The sequence below is a fragment of the Aspergillus homomorphus genome (assembly GCF_003184865.1).
Source record: "Aspergillus homomorphus CBS 101889 unplaced genomic scaffold BO97scaffold_59, whole genome shotgun sequence".
NCBI classification, from domain to species: domain Eukaryota; kingdom Fungi; phylum Ascomycota; class Eurotiomycetes; order Eurotiales; family Aspergillaceae; genus Aspergillus; species Aspergillus homomorphus.
This window is the reverse complement of record NW_020291945.1, coordinates 56,966-80,141: the sequence shown is the minus strand read 5'-3', so window position 1 is coordinate 80,141 and position 23,176 is coordinate 56,966. Positions and strand designations below refer to the sequence as shown.

The 23,176-nt window shown below is 50.1% G+C and overlaps 10 protein-coding genes across 10 annotated transcripts; 6 read left to right on the top strand and 4 right to left on the bottom strand.

The window, feature by feature from the left end:
• Positions 1-342: 342 nt before the first annotated feature.
• Positions 343-2,155, top strand: BO97DRAFT_438146 (amidase signature enzyme; the record flags this gene model as incomplete). Its single annotated transcript, XM_025697902.1, has 9 exons — positions 343-606; positions 772-844; positions 886-1,046; positions 1,129-1,223; positions 1,265-1,379; positions 1,437-1,533; positions 1,563-1,753; positions 1,814-1,933; positions 1,964-2,155. 9 exons carry the CDS (start codon positions 343-345, stop codon positions 2,153-2,155), a joined length of 1,308 nt encoding a protein of 435 aa, XP_025546900.1.
• Positions 2,156-2,647: 492 nt separating this feature from the next.
• Positions 2,648-3,969, top strand: BO97DRAFT_408755 (polysaccharide deacetylase family protein). Its single transcript, XM_025695931.1, has 4 exons — positions 2,648-2,868; positions 2,936-3,513; positions 3,574-3,677; positions 3,740-3,969. Exons 1-4 carry the CDS (start codon positions 2,763-2,765, stop codon positions 3,876-3,878), a joined length of 927 nt encoding a protein of 308 aa, XP_025546899.1. The 5' UTR covers positions 2,648-2,762; the 3' UTR covers positions 3,879-3,969.
• BO97DRAFT_446612 (replication factor C subunit 4) lies at positions 3,685-5,391 on the bottom strand. Its single transcript, XM_025698670.1, has 5 exons — positions 5,298-5,391; positions 5,020-5,240; positions 4,870-4,969; positions 4,392-4,814; positions 3,685-4,331 (listed from the first exon to the last, which is right to left on the bottom strand). Exons 1-5 carry the CDS (start codon positions 5,384-5,386, stop codon positions 4,106-4,108), a joined length of 1,059 nt encoding a protein of 352 aa, XP_025546898.1. The 5' UTR covers positions 5,387-5,391; the 3' UTR covers positions 3,685-4,105.
• Positions 5,392-5,606: 215 nt separating this feature from the next.
• Positions 5,607-6,814, top strand: BO97DRAFT_235310 (uncharacterized protein). The gene is made up of 4 exons (XM_025690739.1): positions 5,607-5,781; positions 5,918-6,485; positions 6,549-6,614; positions 6,664-6,814. The coding sequence occupies exons 2-4, from the start codon at positions 6,107-6,109 to the stop codon at positions 6,759-6,761; spliced, it is 543 nt and encodes a 180-aa protein (XP_025546897.1). The 5' UTR covers positions 5,607-5,781; positions 5,918-6,106; the 3' UTR covers positions 6,762-6,814.
• Positions 6,809-8,351, bottom strand: BO97DRAFT_408752 (protein GET4). Its single transcript, XM_025695930.1, has 4 exons — positions 8,117-8,351; positions 7,772-8,028; positions 7,517-7,669; positions 6,809-7,454 (listed from the first exon to the last, which is right to left on the bottom strand). Exons 1-4 carry the CDS (start codon positions 8,158-8,160, stop codon positions 6,868-6,870), a joined length of 1,041 nt encoding a protein of 346 aa, XP_025546896.1. The 5' UTR covers positions 8,161-8,351; the 3' UTR covers positions 6,809-6,867.
• Positions 8,352-8,734: 383 nt separating this feature from the next.
• Positions 8,735-10,372, top strand: BO97DRAFT_355579 (DXO/RAI1 family decapping nuclease; the record flags this gene model as incomplete). The annotated part of the gene is made up of 7 exons (XM_025692141.1): positions 8,735-8,809; positions 8,878-9,120; positions 9,193-9,228; positions 9,395-9,539; positions 9,609-9,779; positions 9,843-10,142; positions 10,227-10,372. 7 exons carry the CDS (start codon positions 8,735-8,737, stop codon positions 10,370-10,372), a joined length of 1,116 nt encoding a protein of 371 aa, XP_025546895.1.
• Positions 10,373-10,747: 375 nt separating this feature from the next.
• BO97DRAFT_399386 (tRNA dimethylallyltransferase) lies at positions 10,748-12,665 on the bottom strand. The gene is made up of 2 exons (XM_025694243.1): positions 12,479-12,665; positions 10,748-12,378 (listed from the first exon to the last, which is right to left on the bottom strand). The coding sequence occupies exons 1-2, from the start codon at positions 12,584-12,586 to the stop codon at positions 11,005-11,007; spliced, it is 1,482 nt and encodes a 493-aa protein (XP_025546894.1). The 5' UTR covers positions 12,587-12,665; the 3' UTR covers positions 10,748-11,004.
• Positions 12,666-12,789: 124 nt separating this feature from the next.
• BO97DRAFT_377803 (putative ABC transporter) lies at positions 12,790-14,188 on the top strand. Its single transcript, XM_025693077.1, has 2 exons — positions 12,790-13,075; positions 13,137-14,188. The coding sequence occupies exons 1-2, from the start codon at positions 12,940-12,942 to the stop codon at positions 13,841-13,843; spliced, it is 843 nt and encodes a 280-aa protein (XP_025546893.1). The 5' UTR covers positions 12,790-12,939; the 3' UTR covers positions 13,844-14,188.
• BO97DRAFT_438136 (Elongator subunit ELP2) lies at positions 14,163-19,832 on the bottom strand (the record flags this gene model as incomplete). Its single annotated transcript, XM_025697901.1, has 16 exons — positions 14,163-14,282; positions 14,316-14,322; positions 14,362-14,402; positions 14,439-16,454; positions 16,526-16,658; positions 16,970-16,971; positions 17,529-17,750; positions 17,819-17,995; positions 18,056-18,430; positions 18,485-18,604; positions 18,654-18,761; positions 18,816-18,896; positions 18,956-19,125; positions 19,206-19,303; positions 19,427-19,639; positions 19,819-19,832. 16 exons carry the CDS (start codon positions 19,830-19,832, stop codon positions 14,163-14,165), a joined length of 3,897 nt encoding a protein of 1,298 aa, XP_025546892.1.
• A 591-nt stretch (positions 19,833-20,423) lies between these two features.
• Positions 20,424-22,395, top strand: tom40 (TOM complex pore protein TOM40). The gene is made up of 3 exons (XM_025693076.1): positions 20,424-21,008; positions 21,095-21,742; positions 21,809-22,395. Exons 1-3 carry the CDS (start codon positions 20,697-20,699, stop codon positions 21,914-21,916), a joined length of 1,068 nt encoding a protein of 355 aa, XP_025546891.1. The 5' UTR covers positions 20,424-20,696; the 3' UTR covers positions 21,917-22,395.
• The last annotated feature ends 781 nt before the right edge of the window (positions 22,396-23,176 follow it).

Sequence of the window (23,176 nt, the reverse complement as noted above, 5' to 3'; positions counted from 1 at the left end):
GTTTCTCCTTCTGGAACACTATAATCAACGTTTGCCATCCTGTAGTCAACCTAACAATCCGCTTACTTGGTTAGTTCATTGGCGCAATCCGCCGCAGTGTCAGTCAGCCTTGGGCCCGGTCCAAGGCACCTTATTGTTGTGGAATAACTGCTTCCGCTTATCGCTGTCATTTTGAGTGTGAGGAGAATAATCTACTAGGCATTAGCATGTAATATCAAGGCCTTATTTATCTCTGCCTCTTCGCTACCTACTTGTACGTAGATCATTGTTTCGACTTTTGGCTATTACTTACTACTACTACCTTTCGATTCACCTAACCATTCCAACCCGAGGTTACCAAATATGGGAAGTGCTCAACAGTGGGAACAGATTGTCGCTCGAAAGCGCCTGCTGCGTATTCAGAGTCTAGAGCCATATGTTGTCACCGATCTTGGTTGGCGCATTTCTCGAGTGTACCACGTTCATGAGCGCACCGTCTTACATGACGCACCGGAAGTTCAGGAAATTACAAACATTTATGGTATTCCTCAACTCCTTGAGCAATTGAAATTAGGAAGAATCACCGCGGAGCAGACAACTTCAGCCTACATCAAAAGGTACTGTACAGTACCTTCGTTATTATGTCACAAGCGCGAAGATGATTTCAAATTATATGCTGACCCCAACATGCCTTATCCCAGAGCTGTGGTAGCACATTAGCTGGTGATCATGGGCGTATACCATAGGACGCCGAACCTGGACTGTAGGTTACTAATGAGAGCAAATCACTAGACAAATTGCCTGACAGAGTTTGTCTTTGAGGAAGCACTGGTGCAGGCTAGAGAGTTGGATCGTCACTTTCAACGTACTGGCAATATCAAAGGGCCGCTGCATGGGCATTCCAAGTCACACTGAAGGATCAATTCAACATCAATGGCATCGATAGTATACTGGGATACGTAGGTCGCTCGTTTTCCCCGGCCAGGGAAGACGCGGTCCTGGTACAGTTGCTGAGAGATATGGGTGCAATCGTGTTGGCCAAAACAAACCTACCACAGAGCATAATGGTGCACTGCCAGTTTATTTCGAATCCCAGTATGCCGAAAGCTAACTGCTCTATAGTGGGCTGGGACTGAGAATCCCCTCTAGGGATTAACCCTCAATCCACGCGACTCTGAATTAACCCCAGGAGGCTCGACTGGAGGAGACGCTGTGCTTCTGGCACTGCGCGGTTCGAATCTAGGGTTCGGAACACACGGCTGAGGCTGACCCCGCTCCCGAGTAGTAGGCTCCCATACCACGGAGTCCCTGTTTCGACTGAAGGGCAGGAGCATGTGCCCTCGTCTATCGGTCCGATGGGAAGAGACCTTCTATCACTGTGCTATGTAACTCGGGCAATCGTTGGTGCTAAAACATGGCTGCTTGATCCCAAATGTTCCCCACTGCCTTGAAACGAGAGTGCCTTCCAAAAGATTCAGAGTCGGCGTATGGTCATTGGACTGATCTTGGACGACGGAGTGGTGAGAGTTCATCCGCCCATCGAACGAGTTCTCTGTGAGCTCTCAACTACATTCAAAGCACAGTGATGTGGAACGCTTCGGATCATCAGGAATGCATCCAACTCATGGACCTATTCTATACTGTAGATGGGGGCGAAGATGTCCGTCGTGATGTCGGGGCTGCGGGAGAGCCTTACATTCCCCACGTTGAGACGCTCGTCAACCGCGGCAAGGCTATCGCCGTCTATGAGTATTGGCAGCTCAACAAGAGGAAAGTCGCCTTACAGAAACAATATCTTGACAAGTGAAATGCGACTATGTCGCCCTCGGGGAAGCGCATCGATGTACTCCTCGCTCCGACGACACCTCATTCTGCTGTTCCTCATCGGAGTCTGCGGTGGGTTGGATACACAAAGATCTGGAACTTCCTCGACTACCCTGCCGTCACCTTCCCTGTGGATCGAGTCAAGGCGAACAGAGATTAGGTACCAACCGATTATCGGTCAAGGAACGAGCTTGATACATGGAATTGGAAATTGTACGATCCTAAGGCCATGGATGGACATCCGCTCAATCTCCAGGTGATTGGGAGGAAGCTGGAAGAAGAGGTCGTACTAGGTGCAGCGAACGCCATTGAAACCCTATGGAAGAGCATGTCGAAGGTGTTCGACCGATAGCGAATTCTGCGCATCCTCGGCAATGATACTCTCGCTCAAGGAAAGGGCTGTTCAAGTCACGTTAGTAACCCAGCTTATAGGTAACAACATACGAGGAAGCAGTCTTTCATTATCAATCAACATGTCCGCCCCCACCTTTTATCTGCTACGCCCCTGACTTAGTGTTATAGAAAGTTGGGGTCGAGTTCGGCAAGATTTTGGAGACAGTATGACATGGTTGGAGTAGATATGGTGGGGGTGGGGGGTTTTATTGGATTAGAGTATAATACTGTATATCATCGCCGGGTTGTAGACGCGATTGAAGTTAAGATACTTGTCAGGAAGAACAGCGATCCACATTACCATAGATCTATGCTGGAGTGGGCAGATCTGGGCTTATCTTTCGGGCTTTATCGAAGGCATGATTTATCATGGATAGATTCCCCTCATTTCCTCCCCACTCTTAGCACAAGAGCCCAACCAACCCCCGCAGTAGGCTGACGATAAGGTAAGACGAAATCGCATTTGATCTCAGTCTACAGTTATGTCCTGTTGGTCTTCTTCTGTTTAAATTTGGTTCAATGCTCTTCCTATCAGTTCTGTCCAAGTCATTAAGCAGCATAACATAATGGGCAAGAAGCGTGTTCAGGTCAGCTACGGAGTAGATATTGACGCCGTAGCCGGATGGCTGGGATCATACGGCGGAGAGGACAGTTCCAATGACATCAGTCGTGGTAAGAGCCCAGCAATTGTTGTATCTTCCGCAAGCTTCGCTAACCGGAGTGGTTCTTCCTTCCTCAGGTCTCTTTGCCGGCCACATTGGCACCACGCGGCTATTGAAGCTATTTGAGAAATATGGTATCAAAGCAACATGGTTCATCCCAGGTCACTCGCTCGAGACCTTTCCGGTGGAGTGTGCCATGGTCCGCGATCAGGGCCACGAGATCGGTCTCCATGGCTACAGCCATGAGAATCCAACGGGCATGAGCATCGAGCAGCAGCGTGATATCTTGGACAAGACCTACCACATGCTCTACAAATTCTGCGGCAAGCCGCCACGGGGCATTGTTGCTCCGTGGTGGGAAACGAGCAAGGAAATGGCCGACCTTTTGCTCTCCTATGGGATTGAGTACGATCATTCCATGTCCCATCATGATTGCCAGATGTACTGGCTGCGGACAGGCGACTCGTGGACCAAGATCGACTATAGTCAGAAGGCTGAGACGTGGATGAAGCCGCTAGTCCGGGGTCAGGATACGGGGCTGGTGGAAATTCCTGGAAATTGGTACATCGATGATTTGCCGCCCATGATGTTTATCAAGTCGGCACCGAACAGCCACGGATGGGTCAATCCACGAGACATTGAGGATATCTGGAAAGTCAGTTTGGTAAAGCTTCTTAACTCGATTAAATTACGCTAATGGATCGTGTCTAACAAGGACCACTTCGACTATTTCTACCGCGAGTACGACGAATTTGTTTTCCCCATGACTATACATCCTGATGTTTCTGGACGTCCGCATGTTCTTTTGATGCATGAAAGGTGAGTTGGGGCAGCTCAGTTTCTAATCAGAAGCACTTGCAGCTGAGTACTAACGACGGCAGAATAATTGAGCATATCAATGAGCACGAGGGTGTCGAGTGGGTGACATTTGAGCAATTGTGTGACGATTTCAAGAGCAAAAACAAGCCACCCGAGGGGGCAAGAATGCCCGAAGCTCCCATGCCATTTAAGCCCACATGATCAATTATCTGACTCCGTAGGACTCTTACTATCATCAAGTGAGGAAGAAGATGTTAGCAGCCTGAGGAATAGCCCTTCTGACTACTGCTCTGACACTGTATTTAATTTGCAACTTTGTGACGGGAGGTGCTAAATACCTGGCAAAAGAATATATCATCACTTGCCACACTATCGCCCACTAACACCATTGATATGTTACGTTGTGTTTAAATGAACGACTGATGGATTCAGCTCCTCGGAGGCTCAAAAAGTTGGGGTCTCATGTTGACCTTGCAAAGCTTAGAGACGCAACCACTTAACTGCAGTAGAGACTGTACGCCGTCCAAGATACGCATGTGTGTAAAGCCAATCTCACGAATAAATTCGAGTTTGGAGTGCTCCGATAGGGTCGGGATTGTCTTGGTCACTCGAAACATGGTACTGATGATATCATGGGAGGAGTATCCCAAATCCCTGATTATGCTTGTTAGTTCCAGGTCACCATACTGTAAAGAGATCCTGCGGATAACATACCATAGATCGTTCAGTGTATCGAGTGCTACGTCAACTTTGCCTTCCCAGCAAGCCTTGATCATGGCTTGAACCTTGATGGGATGTGGACTATCAACCACTCTAAAGACATTGTCACCGCTAACGAAGCCAAAGCCTGACCATGTACTCTGGAGGTTGTTTATGGCCTGACGCATGTCCCCTTCAGCGCTGAATACCAACGCGGCAATTCCTTCCTCGTTATGCTCCACCTTTTCAGCATCGCACACCTGCTTCAATCGCTTTACAACCTGAGCGTCCGTCAATCGGGCGTAGCGAAGAATGGCGCATCGTGATTGAATGGGCTCGATGATTTTGTTCGACTGGTTGCACGCGAAGGCAAATCGAGTTGTAGATGAGTAAATCTCCATGGTACGTCGCAGCGCCTGCTGGGCGCCAGACGTCATACTATAATTGCCCGTAAGTCAATGGGCTATGCGGGATGCGATTCCTGGGTTCATACCTATCTGCCTCGTCCAGGATAACAATCTTATGGCGACCCGGGGGCAGTGTAACTTTCTTCTGGGCGAAGCCCTTGATACGGTTTCGCACAACATCGATACCTAAGAGGACGGTCAATAGTGTTCGGATTGCTGCGCTGAGATGGGCATACCTCTTTCATCACTGGCGTTCAACTCAAGCACGGCTTCCTTATACGCCTCTCCCAGTAGCTGTCTTGCTAAGCACAAAATCGAGGTTGTCTTTCCGATACCGGGCATGCCAGAAATGATAACGTGTGGCATATTTCCATCTTTAGCGATGATCTTCAACCGTTCAATTGTTTCTGTGTTTCCCACAATATCATCTAGAAAGATCGGACGATATTTCTCCACCCTTAATATCACATAGTGTCAGTTTCCTCGTCCTTTGAGCACGGGAGTAGTGCCGTACCAAGGGAGCTCGTAGTCGGGGGGAGCGCCCGCCGTATGGGCCTTGAGTCCATTGCGGGCAGCGCTGGCTGAAGATTCGGCTTGGTTCATGGCAGATATGAGCGAGGTATGAGAGAGTAGTTGCAAAGCTCCAGTCAAGAGGTCAGTTTGCGCGGTGTGCAAGCAACAAAACGAATTGCTACCAACAGGTTTGGCTTGGTTTGGGCGGGAGGAAGACGCGCATGTCAAGGCGGAGACGCGTCGGGGATGCGGATTTTGCCCAAAGGAGTAGTAATTGATCGGAGCCTGGAGCCTGAGCTGAGCGTCAGCGCGTCTTTCTCGGCTCTATTCTCGCGCTCCCAGACGCAATCCTTTCTACTAGGTACGCCGGCGCTATACAGGTAGTGCTTGAACAAGGTGAACTCCACAGAATAAGTCACAGACACAGGGTTCTAGCCCACGATCTTGGAATTCACATGGAATTCTGCTGACCAGTTAATAGAACGGTAGAACAGACCGTGTTCTGCGTTTTCCACATTGCGTTCCTGATTCCAATTTCTGCCGTGGGCTCTGCACCTGGCATGCTTTGTCCACAACCCTCATAATCCTGATGCTGATGCCGTCCTGAGTGTCTTGATTCAGCTGCCCCATCATATCCTTATCTCCCACCGATACCTATCACAACCACGTTGGCCTTGGTTACCCCGAGAAACCTTAGAACATTACGTCTAGGTGCTCGGCTGAACATCCTGAATCTTTACCCCATGATTACGATAACAACAACAACAACCTGTATTTCAGTCAGTGATTCCTTGTACGGTGGATATCATCATGGGAACGACCTCCGTGCGTCGCAACCTCTTTCACCATCATCTCAGTAGACGCCCAGGTTCGGCCGTTCCTTCAAGCTCCTCTGCGCCGAACAACGCTACACACGGGGACGGAGCTCCGGTCTTAACCACGCATATGGCACCATCGATGTCCTCAGAGTCCGCCTCATCCCTGAGTTCCGGCGCCGTCGATAACGGGGAAATAGTGGTCCGGGACAAGAACGGCAGCTACAAGCTCGACATCCCGGTCCTCCCTTCTTTGATCAGCGAAGACGGTGTTGAAATGGAGGGTCTAGAAGGAGTCGGCGTTCAGAGTGGCTCACGAGCTGCAACAGTCAATACTGCAAATCAATCCGATATTTCAGGACGGGAGAAAGAGAGTAAGTGGAATCGTACTAGGGGTCTAGCGCTATTTAATGCAGACTAATGGTTATTTGTTATAGAAATCGAAACGACTCTACTTGAAATGTATCGGAACAAAAACAGGCGCATGAGTAGTGAACCAGCCGGTAAGCCTGTTCATCCGTTGCATAATGAATGAAGGCTAATCTGATATAGAAATTCTGATTCTCATTCAGCAGAGCCTTCGCAACAAAGTCGCCGCCTTAGATGAAGACAATTGGATGTACGAACCCGAAGTTGATTCCAACGTTTAAAGCATGCCCCTGTGGATACAGGTCTATCAACATTTATTAATACGCAAGGTTGATGATACGTGCGAACTGCATTTGTTTACATTGCGGAATATCCCTACAGCCTCATTTAATCAAGCTCCATACTTGCTGGGGGCGCCTCGACCCTTTTCGAACCCAGTCTTCCTTGAGGCGCCGTCCGGGATCCAGCGTCTTGACCACCCCCAAAGAGCATGCTTCCCATCATGTCTAGTAGGGGATTGCTTTGCCTGGGAACCTTGATCGCGAAATATTGCTCGCCCAGCTGAGCCAGGGCATCGTCCCAGATGCCAACCTCTCTGATGTGGGATGCATAATGAGCAGTCAACTGCTTGAAAAGGTCCGAACTACCGCGCTGGATCGTGAGGAGGAGCATGCTTATAAAATTGAGCAAAGGCAGCGCGGGGAAAACCCGCATATCAGAGCTAGCGCTGCTGACCTCCTGTACACCAAGCGTTGGATTCGAAGAAGAAAGTTTCGATGTGAATATAAGAAAAGCTTTGTTGGCGTTGCGAAGGTTTCCGATGAGGAGGTATGGGAACACGGCACGAGATGCATAGATTGCCGCTGTATGCGGTTCATCGTGAGTATACCACTCGTATTCAAGTTTCGCTAGGGTCTCAGCCGACTCGGAGGTACCGAAAATAAGATGCTTTTCGGCAACATATGGCTCATTGTCTATAATTTCAGGTTAAAGAGCTGAGCTGCCGTCTTGTCAACATCTCGTTTGAATCACATACCCTCGGCGTACACCGATCCAGCAGCATGATGCAATTCGGGGTCTCCTCTCTCCAAGGGCCCAAAACGACCACTCCATCCAATCATCTCTTGAATAAACCGTTTCCGTGTAGGTTCCTCGGGTGGAAATGCGTGCAGGAGCTCGATCAACCGCTCTGGTTATAGTTAAAGCTGCTAGTCAGCCTTAATTGAAGCTTGTAGGATAGCCCGTGACATATAGCAAGCTGTTCAAAGTGATGAGGGTACACCACACTTACTCTTGCGAGCCCGTCCCTCAGTGTCGTCATCGCCTCCGGTAATCCCCCAGCCCGCCTTAATGTATACCTCGACGACCAGCATAACAGCCAGGTCTCCACCGCTAGCTGAAGCACCCTGCTGGGAGCCAGCTTGCAAAAGAGCAGCAGCACCACTAGCTAAAAGCTCTGCTGCCACATCGTAGTTGGCTTGTTTGATATACCGGGCGGCGATGACTCGTAGTTGTTGATGAGCTTCATAGTAGGCACCAGACGCGATTCTAAAAGACAACCATATAGATCATTAGCCCGTACAATTCTCTCCTGTGAATGGAAACTTGCTGGACGCGCAGCGCGGGCCTTCCTCACTTCTCTTGCTGGCGAGCAATAGTCTTCTCGATGCGTGAGGTCATCTTGCAGTGGGGGGACCACCAGGGGACCTTTTTGAATGTCTGGCAAGAAGCTGGACACAATACCTCACTGGCCTGAGCCAGTTCTGACGGGAGCTATGTGTAAGAGCTCGAACTGTACACCTCTAGAGCTCAGATTATTTATCGTGCTTGAAAGTAAACTCTCATTGGCAAATGTCAAGGAAAGGGAGAAAGTCGAATGATGGACGACGACTTTTGGTGGGCGGGGGCGTCGAGAAGGCCGGCACGCACCGCGGCGCTTGGCCTCTTCTAGAAGGGCGGAGCAGAACCGTTGACACACTGCGTAACTAACTACAGTATTTACATCTTTGTCAAAAGCTGCAGGAACTGCATTCCCTGCCACGGCAAAACTATCATTCCTTCCTTCATATTTTCCTATGCTCTGTTCTAAGCTGTAGCGTGTCTCAATTGACTGATTGCCTTGCTTGGAGATCTTGTCGTCAAGTTCAAGCCCCAATCTCCCATCCAGATTACTCTGTTAGATCACACGCACCAACCAGAATCGCGAAAGGTGTTCGCAGCCTGCCACACTACGTTGAGACGATTACCTCGCAATATGGACCGGAAAACGTTTGACATTCAGCCCATTGGCCGCTTCTACGGAGCTAGTGCCACCATTCGACGTCCCAAGGTACTGTACATTTGTTGTCTATCCCTTTCTGAACTCGGGAATTTGGTACCGGTATTAAACATGATCAGGAAATCGCTTGTTTCTCTTATGATGATGACCATAAGTTTCATCTCGGAGATTCATCCTTAAAATACTACTATACACCGCATCTCCCTGCGGATCTGAATCGCGGCTTCGAATCTTTCCAGAAGCTAGATGACTCCGCCGACGAGCATCTCGATGCACTGCTTGAGACGATCATGGCTCTGGAACAGGAGACAGGGAGTATATGTGAAGCCGATATTATCACCTGGCGAGGGATGATGACCAAGGTCAGTACGCCCTCAATGACTCGGATCATCCTATTCCTGCTGCTTGGTGTTAATTTGACGCTGGAAGGACAGATCCTCACAGCCCCCTTCGACAATATGAACGGGTACGTTCTGATGCTCCCTCGCGGTGGATATTACCTTCATTGCTAATTCAGTTTTAGGTTTGAGATGAATGCGACCTTATATCAAGTAAGCTATCATCCATTTTAAGCTATAGATTGGCCCAGGCGGGGCGTTAACAAGTCTACTAGGGAACTATGTACGTATGTTGCAGTCGGCTAGGGCGTCAATTTATCATGCTCTAATGGATCCTAGCTTCATCGAAGAGCACAACAGTTATAAGAATGAGCAGAAGAAAATCCACAGAAACCAGAGAATGCCTCCCGGTATGGCTTCTCAAGAGTTAATGGCTTACTGGGGTACAGTTTCCTTTCACCATGATGCCAAACAGCGAATAGCCAGGCGCTAATGGATGCCGATGGACCCAGGCTATAAATTCGAAACACTATCAATACTCAATCAACCATGGGATCCGACCCCTCGTCAAGAAATTGAAGGTCGGGAGGAGCTCATTGTCAATAATAATGCTCAGTACTGTTCCGTGGTGCGAACTGCAGTAGGTCGCTCCAAACTTATTATCGGTGGGGAAGTGGATGCGAGTAAGTAGCTACGACGGGCTTTGTATGCATTTCAGCCCACATATACTGACTACTTGTGTGAAGTCTGGGATCGCAAACCGGATCGGAAGGAAGACCCTATCAATTGGGTAGAGCTGAAAACTTCGGCCGAAATTAGGAATGACCGTGACAAACTTAAATACGAAAGGAAGCTTTTAAAATTCTGGGCTCAGTCATTTCTTCTCGGCGTGCCCCGAATCATCGTCGGGTTCCGTGACCAGCAAGGCATCGTACACCGTCTCGAGGAACTGGACACCGCCAGCATACCAGGCAAAGTCAAGAAATTCGGACGAGCAACTTGGGACGGAAATATATGTATCAACTTTACGGCTGAATTTCTACAATGTATGAAGTCTCCTTCCAACACCGATTTCCTTGTGGTTCCGAATACCGCCCCAAGAAAATAAGAGTCTATACTAACGACATCAGGGCTCAAATCCACTATCCAGGAGGAAGGAACATGGAGGTTAGTTAAGCGTGAAAGGTCATCAGTCATAGAGGTCTTCAAGGTTGAGGACAGTGGGACAGGTGATATAATCTCTTCGGCCTTTTCAGAATGGCGGTCGACAAGATGAGGGTCAACTCGTTTAGGTCTCTAGCGGACTGACCCGAGGCTCGGTTTATTACTGTTGAGGATGACAGGCGACATTGTGCAAGTCAAGGCGCTCTGTTTTACCAGTATTCGATTGTCTTGGGCCGTAGGCTATACATATTTCATGTTGAGACTGGGCCCACGACATCGCAACATAAGGCATGCCATGCTCCTTCTGCGATGCCATCAAGAGGACTCGGCGAAGCTGCCCTGACCTTCCTGGCCTGATGATTGACATAGTCGATTTGGCGATGAAGACTCAATTCGTTTCGGCTTCACGTTGCCTTGTGTTCGAAGATCTTTCCAGCCTTGATCAACGCGAATGCCAAGCTTGCGGCCGTCTGTATATTCTTCTGTGACTAGCCTGATCTCACTCTCTGTTATCCCACGAGCTTATGTGTTCAGTGCATTGGATATCTGCGGCTGATGGTTGCTTGATCGGAAACTTCCTATAGTCCATGGTTTGCGATTTTTTGTCTCTCTACAACACAAAGAGAAGCCCACTTCACGGCTTGTGCCCAGCTGCAAGAGTACCTTACATCTTTCTTTCAATGTATACTTGGGTTCGGCGGACCAGCACAAGATTGATTCAGCAACAGCTGGCGATTGGCACTGTTACACTGAGCCCTCTTCAATTGCGGCTTTACTATTGTTCTCCGGCTGATCACCCGTGCTGAGACTAATCTGTCGTCTCCGAAGGTACTCATCGCGTGCAGCCTTCTTGGCTGCACTCTTGAGGGCTCTTTTATGTGCATTCCCATTGAGGTGAATTTCCCATTGCTCCTCGCCCTGCATGATCTTGTTGCAGACCTTGCACGTCATACATTTGAGCAAAGAAGTGGAGTCTCTCTGCGGTTGCGCCTCTTTGGCACTTAAGATGAACCTGGCCAGATCCGATAACGACTTGGGATCAGGGGTGGGTTCATCATTCAGCAAAGCTCGAACCAGGATTTCTGATGGCTTCGTAATAGCCTCCTCCCATGCCTCAACATTTGTGCTATCAAGAATGAAGAGACGATTAGTGGCGTCAGCATCTGCGACTGCTCGCCATAATTTGTTTCGTATCCATTTGATCTGCGACATCGCATATTGTCGCGTCGCAGACATGATCGAATCAACGCAACTTTGTTTCAAGGCTTCCAGCTCAAGGGGACTCATGGACCCCTTGTAGAAGGCATCGAAGTAAGGTGCTAGCTCCTTGTAACCGATAGAAATCCACACTCCTCGGGTGTGATCAATGGGATTGCCCTGCGCTTGCTTCTCCTGGGCGAAATCAAACATGCGCCTAGCTTCATCCATTAATCCCTGGTCTATCATCGCTCCCACTCGCTTCTCTAATCGGGCGTTGAGTGTTTGCTTCTCCGAGTGCACCCAGAATATCATCGTCGGATACCGTAATCGGCCCGCGCCGAGGGAAAAGTCGTCACGCGCCGTATCGGCTCGTTTCAGCTGCTCTTGTTCTGTGTAAACTTCCGATGCGGGTCGCCCAGTTTGAAGATAGATTTCTAGGGAGCGCCGGATCTTCCGGGCCTCATTTGGGTGCCATCTGTCTGCCATAACCGGATCGACTTCCCTGAGTTTCTGCAACACCACTTCTGGCGCAGCGTCAAGAATTGGCCACTTAGTGGGTGAGTCCTTGTCACTGTTGCCTTCACGGAAGACAGCAACATCATTAACAGAGTCTTGGTCTGCATCGACCAGCTGATCGTTGAATAGCACGGCTTGTGTATAGTAATGTGTACCTCCGACCAGGATGGGGAGTTTCCCTTTTGCGTGGATTTGGTCAATCAAGCGGAGACTCTCCTGCTTAAATCTGCCAATCCACCAAGGTTCTTCCTCGATTTCAACACAGCTGAGTAGGTGGTGCGGAATACCATTCCGTTCCTCCAAGGGGATTTGATTGGTGATGATCGGGAGGCCGCGGTACATTTGCATCGCATCCCCATTGATAATTTCACCATTGAAGCGCGAGGCCAGATCTACTGCAAGCTGTCTACAGCCGTTAGCAAATGGGTCTTGGGGATATGCAGCGGGTTTCCAGATCTCGTTCGCTTCTTCGTTTTCTTCCTCTTCCATTCGGCAATCTTACCTTGGACTTGCCGGTGCCAGTTGCACCAATAACAGCGATGAGGGGTTTCTTCATGACTGGTTGTGAACACGAGAAGGTAGAGAACAATTGGTGGAAAAGGTGTCGCATGAGGGAGAGGACCAGACCAAACTTAACATCTTGGCCTGGAACAATCTGTCTTGCAGGTTGCCGCCGTGCCGTATCGAGAAGCTTGCGGGGAGGAGAGAAGGAGGGAGAGAGGGAAAATTCCCAATGCGCTCGGTTTCTTACTTACCTCATCAGCTCCTCCATCTTATCTATCTTTTATCGCCGCTCCTCCTTTGACCAGCTCCCCCGTTTATTGATCCTTGCCAAAAATAAAAAAAGTACCAACCGGCTGCCTCTGTTGGGGAACCTTCCTTTTTACTCTCTGTATATCAAGCAGTTCTTCTCCCCCGTCACAGGTTTCACTCATTCATTTCACCCTTTCTCCTGCCCGCACCATGGAGACAGACTCCGATCTCCCCCTCCCCTCAATCGAGGTGAGAGACTTGTCTTTCAAGTTTCCCGATGGTTCCTCTGGCTTGACGGATGTCAACCTGGAAGTACCATCCGGCAGTCGCACTCTTCTCATTGGGGGTAAGTCGCCGCCGAGAAACCTTACCGCGATGAATCCGGAATGCTAACGGCATTCCTCCAGCTAATGGTGCCGGTAAGACCACTCTTCTACGCCTCCTGTCCGGCAAGCGTTTGGCCCCAACGGACACTATCACCGTGGCTGGCAAAGACCCGTTCAAAGACGGGCTTGAAGGCGTCACTTACCTAGGCATGGAATGGGTCCTAAACAACATCGTCCGGACCGATATCGATGTGCCCACACTACTCGCCTCTGTTGGTGGCAACGCCTACCCGGAGCGTCGGGATGAGCTAGTCGAGATTCTCGATATCGATCTCCGCTGGCGCATGCACGCGGTCTCGGATGGAGAGCGCCGCCGCGTGCAGCTTGCCATGGGCCTGCTCCGACCCTGGCGAGTTCTCCTACTCGATGAGATCACCGTCGACCTGGACCTGCTTTCACGGGCCAATTTCCTGGCTTTCTTGAAGCGTGAAACCGAGTCCAGGTCCTGCTCCATCGTGTATGCCACGCACATCCTAGATAATCTGTCCATGTGGCCCACGCACCTGGTCCATATGCATTTAGGCACCGTCCGCCAATGGGGTCCTATCGAAAAATTCCGTGACGAGGTCAAAGAATCCTCGCAGAATACTCAGCTCGGCGAGCTGGTGCTCAAGTGGCTCACCGACGATCTCAGACATAGAGGTCCCCGGAATGGTTATCAGGGTCAAGCCAAAACCTACCCGTCACTGGATGGCTTAGGTGGTTATGGGCTTGAAAAGCGGCCGTGATTCGAATCTAACCTTTTTTCTTTCTTTTCCTTTTCTTCTGCTTTTCTCCGTTTTCTAAGTTCCAGTCCCTACCTTGATTTGCTGTCTTTTCACGGCTTCGTACGGTTCAACCATTATCGCCATGTATGCATATTACGGGTCCGCGATCTGCTTCAACCTTAACAGACCTAGAACGAGCGAACCTGTTCAACACTCCAGCTATCTTTAATATCTTTCAACATACAAAACATCTCATGAATGTCATTGGCTTCATGTACTTTGTTGGCTTTCGTCTTCTCCTGCTACGACTATACTGTACATAGATAGATCAGTTTCCATTTCATGAAACCAAGCCCGAGAAATTATATATACGCGTCGACGTGTCTTCGCTTGCCACGGCGAGCACAAAACGAGACGTCTCTTCCCGCTGTTCCGGCCGCCATGAAAGTTGGTTTATGGCCTTGGACGGCGATTTGAGCTTGTCAACGCTGACCAAGTGACTAACCTGCAGATCGTCGATGGCAATTTGGTGGATAGACAGCTCGCCACTTTCTTCTCCCGCAGCGAGAATGAACGAGCCCTTATGTATAGATGAGAGAAATGAAATGGCGGTTACTGGGGTTTTCAGCGGGATGGTGGAGTGGCATTCAAAGGCACCGTCAGTCATCTGCCAGATTTTCACCGATTTGTCACGGCCAGCAGTTGCGAAGACAGGAACCCGTGATTTTGGAGCCCATGCCGCGTCAAGGATCATGCGAGAATGCCCTTTGGGGTTGCTCGTCAAAAGTGAGAACGTTGAAGGATCTTGCTCGCTACGTTTGTACACAGCCCATTGTCTGTCACGACCAACGCTAAGAAGGTACTGGTCATCACCGGAGAAGCAGAGACCCGTGATGGTCAAGGTATGAGCAGCAAGGGATGGCCGAACCTCGTGCCAGTCAGAAGTGTCGTATAAGCGGATCACCGCATGGTCGATTGAGCTCGCCTTGCAGGCTGTGGCAATAAGCGTACGGGCGTAGTTGACCGCTACGGCAGAGATCTCATAGCCGTGTCCATAGAGCTTCTCATGCTCAGGCCATAGGGTGTGGCGGGCTAGTTGATCCTCGAATGGGGGTTGATTCGAATCCAATAGTGTAGTAGAGTTGTCTTGTATTTTCGCTACAGCTGCGCCATCAGCTTCATCCTCGCCTCCGGGGGCATCGTCAGCCGGGGTTTGATTTGATAAGCCCAGCACAGGGATCTCGGCCGTGTCAGGAAGTTGGTCCCCCGCGGACTGTTGAAAGCCAGAGAGCATCTCCAGCAGTTGCGCAATCGGTCGAGGCTCATTGAAAACCCGCAAAAGCTTCTCATCAGCACCGGACACAAATCTAGCCGGCCCGAGAGTGTCGATACAGTTCAAGTCGTATCCGTGAATTTGTGGACGGGAGAACTCATGCCAAGACTGAAGCCCCTCGCGTACCCATCTGGCATGAAGGCGCGTGGTTTGGTCAGCGCTGGTTGACAGAAGGTATCCTCCAGAAGGCTCCCATTGTACGCCGTTGGCCGACCGTACGTGTCCAGAGACCCCAAGAGACTGCACCCAAATATCAGACCCTGCATCATATTTCCAAGATCGCCAGCTGCCGGTACGACCGAGGCTGACAACTTGTGTGCCATCAGGAGACCACAGACCAATCCAGAACCCACCCGTGCTGCCAGTGGCAGTAGTCGAACCTTTCTGGACGCTAATCTCTCCCATTCTCTCAGCGGAGAGCCACACCCCCGATACAGGATCTTGTTCCCAGATGGTTAATGTATTATCAGCCGAAGAAGTAAGAAGCTGCTGACGCTCCGAGCTGGGATTCCAGCTGGTGGTGTAGATCCAGTCCTCGTTTCCGAAAAGCAAGGCTTCGAATGTGACGGAGAACTTAGTCCCGGCTACCCCGAATTGGTGAGCTTTGTTCGACAAGGTTGGCTCAAAGCCACTTAACATAGGGTCATCATCAGCCGCCGGGGCAGCACAAACCGCTTCCCCGCGCTGCAGTCTCCATAACCGGACATATTTGTCTTGACTCGCCGAGGCCAGTAAAAGGTCCTCAGATGTGCTCTGCTTATCCTTCGTGAAACTCAGGGACCGCACCCAGGCTTCATGTCCGGACAACACCGCCGAAAGTTCAAAATTGGGAGCCGTGCGAGTGATCTCCGACACGTATATCTGAACAACATTGGTGGTGCCTGCAACCGCCAACGCGACGGCTCCGTCATTTGATTCCAAATGAAGAGGGCATAACGCCAAGGCCAATGGAAAAAATCGTGGTTTCATCGCTATTGATTTGAGCAGCTCGCCCTTCGCTTCGCCATGAGCATGGACTTTCCATATTTTGACCGTTCCATCAGCGGCTCCGGATGCCACAATGTCCAGCCCCTCAGCCACAGCTATGGTGTTCACTGAGCCGGTATGTCCTGCCAAAGTATGCACGAGGGTATAGTGGCACGAATCGGCTGCTGCAGCTTGCCAAAGACGAACTGTACGGTCTACCGAGCCGGTTACCAGGTATTTGGTGTCTGTGGTAGGGCAAGTATAGAATCGAACGGCGCTGACCTTGTCGGTATGCCCGACAAGTAGTGTATAGACCCCGCGCTGCGTGCTATCCTGCGATCCGATCAGAGGATGGGCACTCCTTTGCTAATTTCAAGAATGAGGTATTGAGGGTGAATACATACACTTGGATCCCATAGAGCAATATTGTTGTCAGCACCGAAGGCGAGCACGCCAGTCCGGACATCCCAATCGGCGGCGGCGGGATGCCTATTGCCGCCGACGCTGATGTATTCTGTGGTGACAGAGACCATTGGGCTCGTTGTTCAGAGCCCGCTTCCTGGGATTGAGACGAAGTGCAATTTGATGACGGTTGGGTTAATGTGCTGCGCAGGCAACACGGAAAGAGAGGCGAGGCGGCCGGCCGTCGCAAACTGACTGATGACTTTTTGTGCCGGTTCTTATCGATAAGCAGGCTGACTTCATGACTTCAACCAGGTCCGCCGCAAGCCCCTCCTCGCCTTGTCAATTCATTTGGTGGTCTGCTGCCTTCCAGAATTACGGAGATTGTCATTAAGATTCCTCATATTAGTAGTCAATCATGGCGTCCTCCTCTTTAGACTCCATACCCCTTTCTCTCACAGTAGAGTTCACGTTAAGTTACCCTTCCCACCTCCTGCTCTCTTCAACTTCAACCTCAAACCTGCTCGGTCAGCTGACTTCTTTGTTTTATAGTGGAGGGCTTGAAATTTTGTTCGCCAACGAGCGCAAGCATACCATCACTCTTCCTTCAAAGCTCAGCAATGGTTGTCGGCCCAACATCTCGTACCTTCTGCGACACTTAGTTGAGAACCTCATGAAGGATCAGCGAAAAGAACTGTTCGTACTGGAAGATAACGTGTACGTCCGTCTGTCCGAGGGCCCGCATGAGAGCAATACTGAATATAGGCCCTATTAGGCGGCCCGGAATTCTAGTCTTGATAAACGATGCCGACTGGGAGCTTGAAGGAGAGGAGAGCTACGAGCTCCAGTCAGGCGACAATATCGTTTTTGTTTCTACGCTACACGGTGGCTAGTGCCGAATCCTCTCGCTACCTTGTTGATCTACAAGGATTAACCCAGCATCAATTATTCCCATGGTACCAAATTCACGATAAGAACTATATTCTATTAAACAACGTCCTCGACATGCTGCTGCGAGATTCTCTCGGGTTCGCGCGGGGTTCGGAGGCCGCTCTGCGGAGTGGAGAGACCTTCGCGCGGGCTGCCTAGGTCACCAGCCAAAGGGGTAGACACTCCACTCGGGGGAACAGGGATCTTGATATCTTGAGGAGAACCAGGGACGATTTCTTTGGGAAGGCCAGATATATGGATCCTGCGTGCTTCGTTTTGGTAGCTCTCCGGTATGATCTAGAACAAGCAGTCAGATAATGGATCGTTATGTCAAATAAACTGGGGAGGCTTTCTGTTGGGCTCACCTCAATGATTTCGTCACGGGGGAACTCCAAGAATGGGATATCGGCAGCATTGCACGCCATCAAGTATCCGTATAAGACTCTTAGTACGCTCTCATGTGCGATGATCAGCAGGTCGTTTTGCTCGCGTTCGAGCTCCAAGATGATGGGTTCGAGTCGGACCGCAAGGTCATGGTATGACTATTATCTCTGTCAGGTACAGTGATCATGCGTTTTCGATAAATGGCAAGGAAAGCTCACCTCTGCTCGGGGATACCGGTGGTGGTAGGGGTCAAGTTCGTGTTTTGCAACCTCTTCCGGATATTCCTGGCGAATCCTCGCCTCTGACATCTTCTCACAGACTCCAGGGTTTAATTGACTCATCTGAGATCTCTGGCGCACTTTGTATCCCTTTTCGTAGAGATTCTTGGCCGTCTCGACTGTTCTTCTTCGCGTGGATGTCCAGACAGTGAGTGGCTTCAACTCATAATCCGGCTCTCCTTCATCAATCATTGCTTGTCTTTCGGATTCCCTGTGCTTTAGTAGGGACTCTGTCATTTTTTTCGCGTAGTCTTCGCCCTGCTCAGACAGCGAGGCATCTGCTTTGTAAGAATCCGCTTCCAATGACACGCCAGCCTAGTAATTTCCAGTCATTGAAAGATCGTAAACAGAATAGTACTCCAAGCTCACCCGTGCAAAGTATGTGTGTCGGGACTTGATGTGAAGATTGAGAAGGTAGAAGACTATTCTGTTGGAAAGATAGCCGAAGCTTCGATTGTTGACGATTAGCCGTTCGCCGGCGTTCATCATCTGATGGTGATGAGCAGAAGCTGACAAACCAGAGGGACTGCTCAAGTACCTTGATATAGTTCAAATCCGTCTCCTCCATGGTTTGGAATTGGGGAATACGAGCGGCGATTCTGGTTAAGTAATGTTTCACCGCATCTTCTGAGCTCCAGCCGACATACTGAACGTTGCTAAGCATTGAACTTCTAGTGAGAAAAGCGCCAGGAACACTTACATCTGGCGAGGATATTTTGACCCGTCGGACATTCTCTTCAATAATGCGTTCATCGTCACACCACGACTCGATGAACAGCGTCTGATAGCGGAGGTGAGAATAAACGGAGATGCCCAAAGCGCGAATCGGAGACAACTCACCTCGATGTCATGCTTGGCAAATTCCTTTGCAAGTGATCGTCGGCCGGATGCCAACGGATTAACGGCATCGTAAATCGCTATTTGTCCATTCTCGTGGTTTAAAAACTGGTAGATATCTTCCCGGCATCTTTTCACTATCTTCTGTCTTAACAGGACCGACGAAGCGGATGCTGTGCAGAATTAGTGACTTGAGAAACTGATCCAGGCCCGATGATTGGATTTCCGTGGAAACCCGGGGGCAATGCTTTACCGTTCACAAAAAAGTAATCATCTGGAATATCCTGGCCATAGGGAATGGTCGCACGTCTATAATCACCTAGGTGAAATATCCTGGTTTTCACGCCTAGCCTGGGATGGGTTAGGAGCCAAGCTCGATGATTTGTCCCAGGGTTGATTGGCATACCATCGTAGGTACCGCGCTAGAGCTACAGACATATGTCTGGTCGAGCGTCAGCGAGCCAAAGGAGATACAGAAATGGGGTTGGTACAACGAACGTTTTGCCCCTTGCTGGCAACCCCACGGTGATAATGACGATCCGACCAGAGTGAAAAAGCCTTCCAGACTCAGTGCTGTAGAGTTGAGCCGGAGCTAGATCGGCCTTCTCAGGCAAGTCATGGATCGCATCAACGAAGGTGGAAGACTTCCGTCGGAAACGCGGGGAATTGGCGACGATGTCCGCGGTTCTGATCTATGTTAGAGCACCAGGATATATCTGCAACAGAATCTTTTCTTCTGTGGTATATAAACCATATTGTACGAGTGAAAGTGGTGCACGTGCGAATCAACGAGTGCGCAGTGCCCGGATTTTATGGTAAGTCGGGGAAAGCAACAGATGCGGGGGAGTCGATGAGACAATGCTTACAGTAATGTATCCATAGTGATAGGAGTGTCAGTTAGATTGGCAGTAAACCAATAGCAAAGAGTGGAAAGGCTCCAGGAGCGATGTTATTGACACCCTGGTAGGTTAACCAAGAAGGGCACGAAAGGTGGAAGTCAAGGCAGGTTCAAACAATCATTCAAGATGGGAGAGGGAGCGCGAGCTCGGCCCAACCAGGCAGCGGACTGTTCCTCTATAGTCGACTGCTCCACACCCAAGTGTTTTTATCACGGGGACATAATGACGATGGCTATTCAAAAGAGGTTTGTCTAGGAATGCGCAATGCTCAATAATCCAGGACCTTTACGAAGCCATAAAGTACAAGCATCGGATGAGGATCACAAGTCCAGCAGTGCGTAAGAAATTGAATCACCGCCGTCGCACTTCGCCCAGTCACCATATTCGCTGCCCGTATAACTAACTTAACTAGTAAGTCACGGCAATTGATTAGATCATCGCGGCTAAATTGAAAGTCCGAGTATGCTGGCTCCAAGTGCTGCTGCGGTGAACCGCAGACACCGTAGCCGCAGCCCGAGCGGAAAAGCGAAGGTGAGCGACTTTTTTCAGTCCCGAAAGCTCTGGGCTTCAATCGTCAATCAACTGAACCTCACCAGCCTCTGTCTCGGTGTTCGACGCTCCCTCCTCTCAACCACTCCTCCGAGCAGGTCAGGCACATTCCTCGATACCTGCTTTCCAACCGCTGCAAGCATTTTCCACTTACTCCGGTCTTTAACTCGGGCTGGTGTCTAGTTCCTAGGCTTGTCCTTCCGTCTTCTCTCTCAAGGACGGCCGCGTCACCATCCACGTCCGCCTCCTTCCATTCGATTATAGGAACCTTTTTTTTCCCTCCATAACCCTTCACAATGTCCGAATATCTGACTCCTCCATCGTTCCTGACGGACAATTCCGTCGCCGCAGCACTCAAGGATGCCTACTCGTCGTTCTCCGAGCGCAGGGCCGCCCTCGGCCTGTCTAACCCAGGAACCGTGGAGAACATCGCCCGGGAGGTGCAAAAGGATGTTCTGCTGTCAAACTTCATGTTCACAGGACTTCGTGCCGACTTGACTAAGGTCTTCGGAATGTCTCCCTTGTTCCGTGTGTCGCATGCGTTCTCCATGGGCTCGTCCGGAAATCTGCCTCCGTACAACTTCTCCGCCATGTATGGGAGTCCGAAGGTAACCCTCCCTTGATCTGAGATACTCCAACTGCAGCTCATCACTTTTGTATCCGGAGACTGATGGTACTCAACCTTCTTATACAGGTCTTCATGCAAGGTAACATTGGAAGCGATGGTGGGCTCGCTGCTGTTGCCAACTACCGTTGGACCCCTAAGTTGGTCACCAAGACCAACACCCAAATCATGGCCGGCTCCAGTCAAGCTCTCATTCAGGTCGATCAGGACTACACCGGTGATGACTTCTCCGCTTCTCTCAAGGCTTTCAACCCATCTCTCCTGGACGGAGGTCTCACTGGTATCTTCGTTGGCAGCTATCTTCAATCCGTTACTCCCAGCCTGGCACTTGGTTTCGAAGCGATCTGGCAGCGCCAGGGTATGAACACTCGTCCGGAGAGTGCACTTTCATACAGTGCTCGGTACAAGGCCAACGACTGGATTGCCAGCGCTCAACTTCAGGCTCAGGGTGTTCTCACTGCCTCGTACTGGAAGAAACTTTCTGAGCGCGTTGAGGCCGGTGTCGATATGAACTTGCAATTTGCTCCTAACGCCGCTGCTGCACTGATGGGCGGTCCCAGCCGTGATGGCACCACTGCTATTGGTGCCAAGTACGATTTCCGTGCTTCTACGTTCCGTGCTCAGGTCGACAGTGCCGGAAAGGTCAGCTGCCTTCTCGAGAAGCGTATAGCCATGCCGATTGCCCTTACTTTTGCCGGCGAGATCGATCAGGCCAAGGTGAGTCGATCCCATCCCCAACGTGTTGTCAGTGAAACTGGGTAATGACGTCTGGTTTTCCCATAGCAAACGGCCAAGCTCGGCCTTGCTGTTTCCCTCGAAATCGCTGGCGAGGAATTGATGGAGCAGCAAGAGAAGGTTGAGGCCCAGGGCATGATCCCTCCTCCTTTCTAAAAACGCCCTAGCACGTAGCTGGGCCTAATGACTCCCACACAAGCGTGGGAGCTAGGAGCTATCGTTTTTTGCCTGCCCCTGGCTCATATATTTTTCAATCTCTGTTTTAGTAGCTCTTCTCTCTCCATGTGTATCTTTGGAAGGTGGTGTGTCACCTCGGTTAATGCCCATGAGTGCAGTTTTCTGCAGTCATTTTCACGCCACGGAACCCAATTTTGTATAGATGCTTTCTTGATTCGGTCGCAGTTATTTCATATTCTGTCTATGGCTTCGGTCCCATGATCTCACTTACCTTTGTTCCTTCACGTTTTTCTTTTCTTTCTTCCCCCTTCTCGATGGTTACCTCGGCGGATTAAGAGGACTACTGAGCTTGCATGGAAGCATCACCTGTGGGAAGTTCTTGCTGTTACCTGATGCATCATAGATGGGGTAATGTAAAAGAAAAAAAGATTGTGATGCTTATTAAAATCCATCCCTTGGCCTAGATGGCAGCACGGAAAACAATTACGCTCATAGCCATGCTCAAGTCCACGCCATCCCTCTCTGTGAGAGTCCTCGCCTTGAACAGGGGAGAGGAAATACTGGGATATATAATTGTGGAAATTAAGGAAGAGCACGAAATAGGATTGACTATCGACACCGTTCGCCTGAATATAGTCCAAATACCCGATTGAAAACCTTATAATGCGAACGACACGCTATGTATGGGTAAATGTCAATCCATGTTGCGGGTGAGGTGCAACTCGAGTAGGATTCTCATTCCTTTAATGAAAGAACGACCCCGGGTAGCGAGCATCTCTGGTCCTCACCAGGAATAAACTGCGAGAACAACCATAAGCACCTAGGTTCTTCCTCAAAGCAATAAGAGAGGTTAGGTGCAGCAGACATGTACAGGATAACGTTGAATGAAAGACGACGGCAAGCCGTATCGAAGTCAAGTGGTGGGGAAGGCCGTCCAGTGGATACCTACTAAGATACTGACTAGCCACAAGTTAGACTAGCGGCACTCCTTTTAAGGCCCTCGCTGGGGTTGCTGGAATCGCTTCAAATCTCCAGCCCAATGATATTGATGGCTTTTCAACCCCAGCAAACTAGTCCGAATCATCGTTCCCCGAGGCCCGTAGACTAGTTCGCATTGCCCGAAAGAAGGACTTGTGCGATGGGGTAGAACAAGCTCCCGTGTGTTAGAATTGGGGGAGCTTAAGAGCCCTGAGCTAACTTAGGGCTGCCACAAATTGTTTTGAAGATGTAGATACCTCG

Excerpts from the sequence above, each read along its gene's own strand:
- BO97DRAFT_235310 (XM_025690739.1), top strand. The coding sequence starts at position 6,107 with ATGGGAACGACCTCCGTGCGTCGCAACCTCTTTCACCATCATCTCAGT. Across the intron at positions 6,486-6,548 it reads TTCAGGACGGGAGAAAGAGA|AAATCGAAACGACTCTACTT; the intron begins GTAAGTGGAATC and ends TATTTGTTATAG. Across the intron at positions 6,615-6,663 it reads CATGAGTAGTGAACCAGCCG|AAATTCTGATTCTCATTCAG; the intron begins GTAAGCCTGTTC and ends AATCTGATATAG.
- BO97DRAFT_408752 (XM_025695930.1), bottom strand. The coding sequence starts at position 8,160 with ATGACCTCACGCATCGAGAAGACTATTGCTCGCCAGCAAGAGAA. Across the intron at positions 8,029-8,116 it reads ATTGCTCGCCAGCAAGAGAA|AATCGCGTCTGGTGCCTACT; the intron begins GTGAGGAAGGCC and ends GTTGTCTTTTAG. Across the intron at positions 7,670-7,771 it reads TGAGGGACGGGCTCGCAAGA|AGCGGTTGATCGAGCTCCTG; the intron begins GTAAGTGTGGTG and ends AACTATAACCAG.
- tom40 (XM_025693076.1), top strand. The coding sequence starts at position 20,697 with ATGTCCGAATATCTGACTCCTCCATCGTTCCTGACGGACAATTCCGTC. Across the intron at positions 21,009-21,094 it reads CCATGTATGGGAGTCCGAAG|GTCTTCATGCAAGGTAACAT; the intron begins GTAACCCTCCCT and ends CTTCTTATACAG. Across the intron at positions 21,743-21,808 it reads GCGAGATCGATCAGGCCAAG|CAAACGGCCAAGCTCGGCCT; the intron begins GTGAGTCGATCC and ends GTTTTCCCATAG.
- BO97DRAFT_399386 (XM_025694243.1), bottom strand. The coding sequence starts at position 12,586 with ATGCGACACCTTTTCCACCAATTGTTCTCTACCTTCTCGTGTTCACAA. Across the intron at positions 12,379-12,478 it reads CTGGCACCGGCAAGTCCAAG|CTTGCAGTAGATCTGGCCTC; the intron begins GTAAGATTGCCG and ends GGCTGTAGACAG.
- BO97DRAFT_408755 (XM_025695931.1), top strand. The coding sequence starts at position 2,763 with ATGGGCAAGAAGCGTGTTCAGGTCAGCTACGGAGTAGATATTGACGCC. Across the intron at positions 2,869-2,935 it reads TTCCAATGACATCAGTCGTG|GTCTCTTTGCCGGCCACATT; the intron begins GTAAGAGCCCAG and ends TTCCTTCCTCAG. Across the intron at positions 3,678-3,739 it reads GTTCTTTTGATGCATGAAAG|AATAATTGAGCATATCAATG; the intron begins GTGAGTTGGGGC and ends TAACGACGGCAG.
- BO97DRAFT_446612 (XM_025698670.1), bottom strand. The coding sequence starts at position 5,386 with ATGAACCAAGCCGAATCTTCAGCCAGCGCTGCCCGCAATGGACTCAAG. Across the intron at positions 4,970-5,019 it reads GAACGCCAGTGATGAAAGAG|GTATCGATGTTGTGCGAAAC; the intron begins GTATGCCCATCT and ends CCGTCCTCTTAG. Across the intron at positions 4,332-4,391 it reads GATACACTGAACGATCTATG|GGATTTGGGATACTCCTCCC; the intron begins GTATGTTATCCG and ends AAGCATAATCAG.
- BO97DRAFT_377803 (XM_025693077.1), top strand. The coding sequence starts at position 12,940 with ATGGAGACAGACTCCGATCTCCCCCTCCCCTCAATCGAGGTGAGAGAC. Across the intron at positions 13,076-13,136 it reads TCGCACTCTTCTCATTGGGG|CTAATGGTGCCGGTAAGACC; the intron begins GTAAGTCGCCGC and ends GCATTCCTCCAG.